This window comes from Octopus bimaculoides, chromosome 4 (genome assembly GCF_001194135.2).
Source record: "Octopus bimaculoides isolate UCB-OBI-ISO-001 chromosome 4, ASM119413v2, whole genome shotgun sequence".
Lineage (NCBI taxonomy): Eukaryota > Metazoa > Mollusca > Cephalopoda > Octopoda > Octopodidae > Octopus > Octopus bimaculoides.
Window position 1 is genome coordinate 47,357,093 of NC_068984.1, and position 8,585 is coordinate 47,365,677.

Sequence of the window (8,585 nt, forward strand, 5' to 3'; positions counted from 1 at the left end):
ACACGAAAAGATTTCAGTATAAACTTTCGGAAAATATGCTCAAAAAGAAACAAAAAATATTCTGTGAATCTTCTCAGCTGCAAAAGCCTTTGTATCAATGATGGAAGTTTTTTCTTACCTTTTAGTTGAATTCGCATACTGACTGGTGGGAATAAAATGACCTGTTAATTTTCATTTCTGTTCATAAATATATATATACCTGTGTGTGTGTATGTGTGTGTTACCAGTACTATAAATCTCTCTCCCTATCTATTTATCTTCTCCCTTCCACTCTCTCTCTCTTTCTCTTGCTTCGTTGATGCTACTCCTTACTTCCACTCCATTTCAACCCATTTCACACCATTCAATTCCTTCATCTCTCACCCCCAACGCCATTTATTGCCCTATCAACACTCTGCAACACCACATTTTTCTTTTGTACCTAGATTTTTTGTCGCCACAGATAAAAGAATCAATACTCTTAGACATACCTGCACACATAAGTCTGTCTACAGTTTATTTTTCCATAGGGAATTAAGATGGCATTGCTTTCAGTACTGACCAGTTCTATACTACATGCAAGCACGCATACACACACACAAAGAAACCACACATACACATACTCGTTTGTAATTACCTACATGTTTTCAAATACCACTAAATCGAAGGAAATAATCTATTCCCTCTTTAGTGACATCATATCTTATGAATAAGATGAAAATGACCTGCTGTCTCTAAAGTGTCCAAAATTTGATAAAATTGTCCACAGAAGGGATGTAAGGAATTTTTTTTTAAATAACTTATTCTCGAATTGCCCCCTTTCTATCATGATATACTAAACATTGCATACAAAAGGTATAAAAATTCAGCATAACTCTATGCATGCCTCACCAAAATATTAGCATACCCCATCGGTGGGGCATGTTCCCCACATTGGAAATCATGGGTCTAGACCCTCCTTCTTTCAAGTCTTGTGTTTATATTAGGAAGAATTATGCAATATATATCCCTGCATCACTGTATCAACCAGACTATAGGATGTTGTTATACATCACTGTTCATAGTACACTTCCTTGCTTTGTTGTAGCTTTCAAATGATGCCAGCCTGCAGGCTAGGCAGGCAGGACAGCATTCTCCTTGAATGTGACACCAGTCTGTTGCAGGGTTACCCATTTAGCTTTAAGTGGACTGAGCAATGTGAAATGAAGTGTTTTGCTCAAGAACACAAACACACTGCTGATATGGGAATTGAAACAACAGTCTTGCAATAAAGACTATTAGATCCTAACCACTAGGTGACAGGAACTCACATACATACAGTCATGCACACACACATGCATGCGTACACACATATAAAGAAGAAAAATATACCAAATATAAATCCCTGATCTATTGAAATCATTTTTCTTTGAAGAGAGGAATAAATAGCAATTGTGGCTAAATCCAAGAGTGAGGAGGAGGAAATAAAATTAAAAATCAAGAATTTCTCAGAAGCTGACATGCCATTAAAGAAACGGCAGTCCAATTCTTTAGGGTAAAGAGTAAGCCTATGGACACATACTGGTATCATTACAGCACCTTGAGTTCAGCAATCACAATACTTAGGCATACATAAAAAGAATGGAAAACATGTTGGACCAAGAGTAAATAATAGAATTCAAAAGAAAATAAATTTGGGGACAATAATTGAAATTCAATCTAATTTATATGCTTTTCAGTCTCAGTAATAATTTATTTCATTTTACTAATGAATACACTTTAATTTTATCAGTTTTGAAGTGGAAGAAAATAAAAGTTAAGTCTGAAAGAAAGGTAACATATTTGAAGGCATAAAAGACACAAGGGCATTTTAGGAACATTCCACTTTCAGCAAACCATATTCAAGGAAAAGACATTTTTAGTCAGTCAAACAAGTAATGTATGACCAACTTCTTACATAAGACCAGGCTTATATTTTAAGACATTATTTTCATAAACCAGTACATCTCTTATGCCTTGAAATACAGTTAACTGAATCTTAGTTTCTATTTACAAAGAGAAGTGTTTGGTAGACTTACCGAACTTTTACACCATTGAACATGCCTGTATTTATATAGAAAGGGCAGACCACTGTTGTGTGAACACCATCTTTGCCTAATACTTCAAGTTCAAATCGAAGACTCTCTTCAAATCCTACCACTGCAAACTTGCTGGCACAATAATCAGTAAGGCTATTGACACCAAGGAGACCTGCTGCACTTGCTACAGTTACAACATGTCCATGGTTTTCTTTGATCATAGTTGGTAGAAATGCTTTCACAGTCTGAAAATGGCAAGGACTTGATTAATGTAAAGTTTGTATGAATGACAAAGTGAATGAGGCAACTTATAATAAAGGTAATGATGACAAAACTTGCTTTACTAAGTACATGTATATAGCTGTAGGCATAACTGCTGTGTATGTGATAGAAAAGTTTGTTTTACATCCACGTGGTTTCAGACTGAAAGCCTACTGCATGACAACTTGAGTAAACTTTGTACTAAAGTATCATGTCAACCAATGCCTTACAAGGTATGTATGGTAGCCAGAAACTGTACGGAAGTGTGTGTGTGTGTGTGTGTGTGTGTGTGTGTGTGTTTGTGTGTCATTGTCTTTGTTTGTCTTTACATGATTATGTTTATGTTCATTTATGCCACTCAGTCTAGTGGTTCAACAAATAGGATTTGATAAAATAAGAACATGATCTAAATATGAAAATAAGTACAGAAGCTATTACAGTTAACTAAATCATTGAACGTGGTGCCTCAACAGGGCCATAGTTGATAGACTTCAACTTACAAAAGAATAAAAATGTAAAAGAATAAATATGGTTACTTTGATGCAATATTACACAAAATTTACTGAGAAAACTAACATGCCTATGGGTTTTCAAGCCAAACCTGTATGTTAAACAATAGTAAACAATTTGTCTGTACAATATGTGTGCAAACAGAAAAAGAAACATAACAGCTGAGTTGAAACAAATATATAATTGTTTTCTATTTTTCAGTCCACAAACATATGCAAATAGATTGTCTACAACAATTGTAGCATCAATTAGCCATTTAAAATCACACAAAGACTGTTAACTTCATTTGATCATTTATTATACTTTGTGCGTTTTTTTGAATGATTAATATGTCTTCCATGCTGCAATCATAGATCCAGAATTGCTTACAATCTTTGTAACACTGTATTACAATGTTTATAATACACAGTATTACCCAATAAATATGTTCTATAATATAGTAATGAAACAACATCAGTAATTTAATGTTTGATCTCAATACCAAGAAAGTATTAGATATGCTAATTTGTCTATCCAGTTTACTCACTTTAATTACTGAATATTAGTGACTTTATAAGCAATGTGCTTGTAGATAAGTCAAGGTGGTACACAGCTAATAACAATGACTCAAACAGGAGTTGGTGGTACACAGATAATGATGATGACTCTGACAAGAGCCAAAACATATGTAAGACTATTTCCATTTTCTTTTGTCTGTACATATATTGTACAGATGAATTGGTTAGAATTGTTGAACAGGTTAGAAAAAAACAAACAAAAAAAAAATTAACAAGCTATAGATACGCTCAACAGTACATTGTAGCAACAAACCAAAACACTAATTTAACATGCTTGAATCCTATTAGTAATCATTACAACATACATGTGAGAATTTAAATAAATATCAGGCAAGTCAGTGTGGGAGGATTCATGCTTTGGAGGAGTTGAATGCAATTTTACAACACAGTTGCTAATATCAATCTATGTTAACAGCAGTAATAGCAACATCACTGTAAAATTGCATTCAACACCTCAAGAGCTTGGAGAAGCATGAATCCTCCCAATGAAGGGTTTATCAGTGTTTGCTTGATTTTCTAGAAATAACAGTTAAGTTTTGCCTCAAAACAAAACCTACCATTGTGACAAGTGAAGGACTCTGAGAATAATGTAATGCTAGATATAATGGTCCCAATAAAAGTAAGAAAGTAATGGCTGCAGAGTCCTTCAAAATATTTCTGCTCAATCAAAGTTTGGTTTAGAGCTAAATACAAACAAAAGAAATGAATTGTGCCTTTCCTGTGGTTCTTTCTTATAATCAAGTGAACAACATTATGTGGTAAATCTTTTGGTTACAGATACATGGAAGTGCTGCTGATGAGGTGTGGCCTGAAAATCTTTATCAGCCCTGAATGTAGAATGTGTATCATATATATATATCCAGTCAACAAGCAACAGTGGGAGTCAATATGTATTGGTTTAACCAGCTAGAAATAACAGTCAAATTTCCCCCGAAATCTCACTGGACTGTTTCTAGAAAAAGAAAGAGATGTAGTTCTTGATATACTAAACTTAAAAGTATAAGATGTGAGGGTCATAACTTCAATGTCTTTTATGCTAGGGGTTTGCTGAACCAAGACTGAGAGATTTATAATTACACTTTGGATATACTCTTGGAGTGGATGGCATTAGGAAGGGCATCCAGCTGTAGAAACTCAGCCAAATCAGATTGGAGCCTGGTGTAGCCACCTCGTTCAGCAGTCCTCAGTCAAATCGTCCAACCCATGCTAGCATGGAAAGCGGATGTTAAACGATAATGATGATGCTACAACAAGTATAAACACCTAGTGGTGTAACTAAATACTGCAAACAACTTTTTTTCCAACACTGTGCTGCTTTTACAGTCCACTGACCAACATTTCACAAAGGACAAACCAGCTGTTCATTCTTCCAGAGTTAATAAAACTAATACTAACAAGTTAAGTACTGTGGTCAATTTAATAAATTATAGCGCCTCATACCACATCATAATTTGAGGTTATGATGTAAATCAATACGTTTACACATACTAAAATTATTTTAGCACTTGTATATTCTAGTTGTGAAATTATAATGTTAGCTGTTAAGTGCATAAATACAAGTTCAAACTTTACTGCAACTGCTTTTTTATGCATTTTTTGTTCTATTTAAAAAATACTTACTATCCTGATTTTTCATGAATACATGATAATATAGCTTAATTTATTAGTTATTCTAAGTAGAACAGATAATGGTGCATGCTGACAACATATAAAATGGAGATAGATATATGTAGGCAACTAGGTACTATATTTGAATGTATTGCCTAAGGCAGTGCTTTACAAAATTGTTCTGTAACATAACAGATAAACAATTTTTAAAAAAGTGCCTTTTATTGGCACTGTTGCAAAGGGATATCGTAACTTTTAGTATAGAAATAAAAGTCCTTTTAAGTTCTAATATAGGTTAGGAACACCAAGATATCCAAGAAAAAGACACAAAATGTGACAGTAGTTTAATCTAGAAATAAAAGGCAGATATAAGTATTTTCCTTATATTCTCTAAATATTAAAATAGTTCCCAAAATTAACAACCTTAATGTATATCTTGGTGCCGTATACCACTGATTATACACAAATATAGAGATATTGAAATGTGAGGAACAGTTCCAGATACATAGTTATTAACAGCAACTTAACTCTGATTAGGCAGATCTATCTGCCACTAGTCTCTTTTATTGTGAGAAAATACACCCAAGATTCTTCAACATCATTCGTTTTTTGAAGAGAATAGGATACGGCTTGAAACAGATTTGTGCTAAAAGCAAGTCAGGCAGCTTCAGAGAGGTTCCCAAGTAGGCATGCATAATATATCGAAGTGTAGTGAGAAACATGTACAACTGATCCATAATATGATTAACAAGACACAAAAATAATAAAAAAGATACCATTATCAACAATAATTCAGTAGTAATGTAGATACTACCTACCCAGAAGTGTGCCATTGTATTGACATCAATAGTTTTTTGTATCAATTCATCAGGGCACTGCAAAAATTTTCGACCAGTCACAATGCCAGCATTGTTTATTAGTATATGAACCATTCCAATATCTTCGTTCACCTGAGAAAATAATGAACAAAAGAATTAATCTTCAGCATGTCAAAGTCTTATCCATAAGTCATATAAATAAAAATCTGGACTCTGATTCTGGAGATTTGCCCTTCATCTCAGAAAAGATGAGAAAGTGATAGACATAGGTTTGTAACTTTTATAGGAAGCAATCTAGAATCCAAGGGAACTTGTCTTTGTCATCAACAGTATGCTTAAAAGAGAGTACATATAACCTGCAATTGACTTAATATATTTTAATTATTAATAAAGTACACACTAAAGACAATGTATTTGGAACATATTATGCTGGGCTATGGATGACGTCACCAGATGGCAAGACTTGAATTTCTGTACAATCTTTCTTTAGCTGCAGAAGGAGGAGGAGAGAAAACTCAAACCATATATCATGATCTGAATATAAATTTGTTTGCTCATTTACTTTTATGACTGGCAGAAGTCTGAAACAATAACAAGGTCTTGATCAAACTGGAAAAACTCTCTCCCTCTAACTTTTCAACCCACATACTTTCCTCCTATCGTTCCTTATTCCTCACTGGTTTTAACACAACAGGGTATTCAGTCTACTTGCACTACATCTAATTTTCATTCACATTACTCTATGCTAGTGAGATTAAAGTGCAACTGGATGAGCACTCCACAGACACGTGTACCCTTAACGTAGTTCTCAGGAATATTCAGCCTGACACAGTGTGACAAGTCTGACCCTTTGAAGTAAGAGTGAGAGAAAGTTGTGGTGAAAGAGTACAGCAGGGTTCGCCAACATCTCCTGCCGGAGCCTTGTGGAGCTTTAGGTGTTTTCGCTCAATAAACACTCACAACGCCCGGTCTGGGAACCGAAACCGCGATCCTATGACCGCGAGTCCACTGCCCTAACCACTGGGCCATTGCGCCTCCACATTACTCTATGTACCAAATGAATAACCAGCAAAAATGCTACATTAAGTAAGACAGAACTAAAACAAACCACAGTCTGATGACAGCAAGCAAGGTTTTCCTTGCCTTGTAAAATTAATGGCTCCCACTACTTATGAATGTAAGTGCAATGCAAGACTTGAAGTTCACATCATGTAGCTTGATGGCTACCAATAGTGAAGTAGATTGAATCATGACAGTCGATTTGTTTCGTTTTTCTGTTTCGATTTGGCAATTTTAATGTACAATACAGTCATCATCAGTAGCAGCAGTAGTGATAGTGGTGGTAGTGACAATACTGTACTGTTCATTATTGTAATTAAATGACATAAATATTAAACCATGTATGTCAATTCTTTTTATGAGTTAGTCATGAAATGACTGACTGTATCCATGAATCCAGCCCTGGACTACTGATATTGATGTCAATGATGTTATGTCAGAGATATATTTTCAACAAATAGGCTAGTGGAGTGAGTCATATAATTTTTAATATAATAAAGCATAAGTGAGAGAAGCAGTATTAATGAGTGAGAGAAGCAGTATTATTAGTGAGAGAAGCAGTATTAATACCGAAAGCAATCTTAATATCCAACTTAACGTGCATGTTGTGTTACTATTAGGTGTTCTAACAAAACATTCACGTTCAGTTGAATACAAAGTTTGCCTTTTGGTATTAATACTGTTTCTAACACTGATTATTTTATTATAAGCCTGCTGGCTATTTGCGACATCAGTGTCTGACAAGTTACTGTAATTTTATATATCGTTGGCAGTGAGGTTTGGCTGAAGAGACAGTTTCGTTCAGATTACGTGATCTGACAGTCCCGGCACCTATAGCAGATGATTCTCAGCTGCCAACGAAATGAACGTGTGCTTTCATGCACCATGTGTCCTCAAGAGACGGCCTTTCAAGGTGAGCACTACAGTGTTCGGCATTCTAACAAAACATCCATGTTAAGTTGGATATAAAGGTTGTCTAATAACAAAGTTTTGGGAATGGTTTATTTAAATCCTTGCAACTTGGAAATTAATTAATTGTTGTTGTTACTGTTGTTGTTTAGCCTAGGATCAACCTTTAATCACCTAAAAGGATACATAATCAAAAAATCTAACCATGGCACTCAATGAAATATTTTGATATCTAGAGAGCGTCATCTTTATACAATATTCTTCCATTTTTTTTTTTTTTGTGAATTTGTTAGGGTGTAATTTGACTGAAATTTGGTTGCTATTACTAGCAGTTCAAGAAAAGAGACAAGGTATTTCTCCTCAGGTATGCTATTGTTGACCATCTGGACATACAAGTCATTAATCCTGTTGTAATGAGATTTTTAATGAAATCTTAATTACAATAAGTAACTTTAACATAAGCTGTCATGTATAGGTTGATATTAAACGAGATAAATGCAAAAACTACCTGGTAGTCAATACTGTGAAATCATTCAAGTGGTTTCTCAAACATAAAGCGACATTTTGTGGTGTTGTTATAATAAATTAATTCAAAATTGCAGAACAAACTTAGGATCCTAGAAAACACGTATCTGTCAAGGTAGGAAATTAATGAACAGCTCAAAGTGTAATAATTTAGTATAGAGCTCAAAAGAGGAGCAGTTTAATGTTTTGTGCAGTAACCTTCATCTAAGGGTGATGAGTCAACTTTCAGATATTAATGGTACTTATTTTATTGCCAATAAAAGACAAAAATGTAAACTCAGAACAGTTAGGGGCTGATCTCC

At 34.4% G+C, this 8,585-nt stretch overlaps 1 protein-coding gene across 6 annotated transcripts in view; it reads right to left on the minus strand.

Moving 5' to 3' along the window:
- Positions 1 to 8,585, minus strand: part of LOC106884518 (epidermal retinol dehydrogenase 2) — a 343,698-nt gene that overhangs the window by 23,439 nt on the left and 311,674 nt on the right. For all 6 annotated transcript variants that reach the window (XM_052967041.1, XM_052967043.1, XM_052967044.1 and 3 more), the window contains exons 4-5: positions 5,791 to 5,922; positions 2,037 to 2,281 (exon numbers count right to left, since the gene is read on the minus strand). In XM_052967041.1, the coding sequence (XP_052823001.1) occupies positions 2,037 to 2,281; positions 5,791 to 5,922 (377 nt within the window). The remainder of the gene's footprint in view (positions 1 to 2,036; positions 2,282 to 5,790; positions 5,923 to 8,585) is intronic.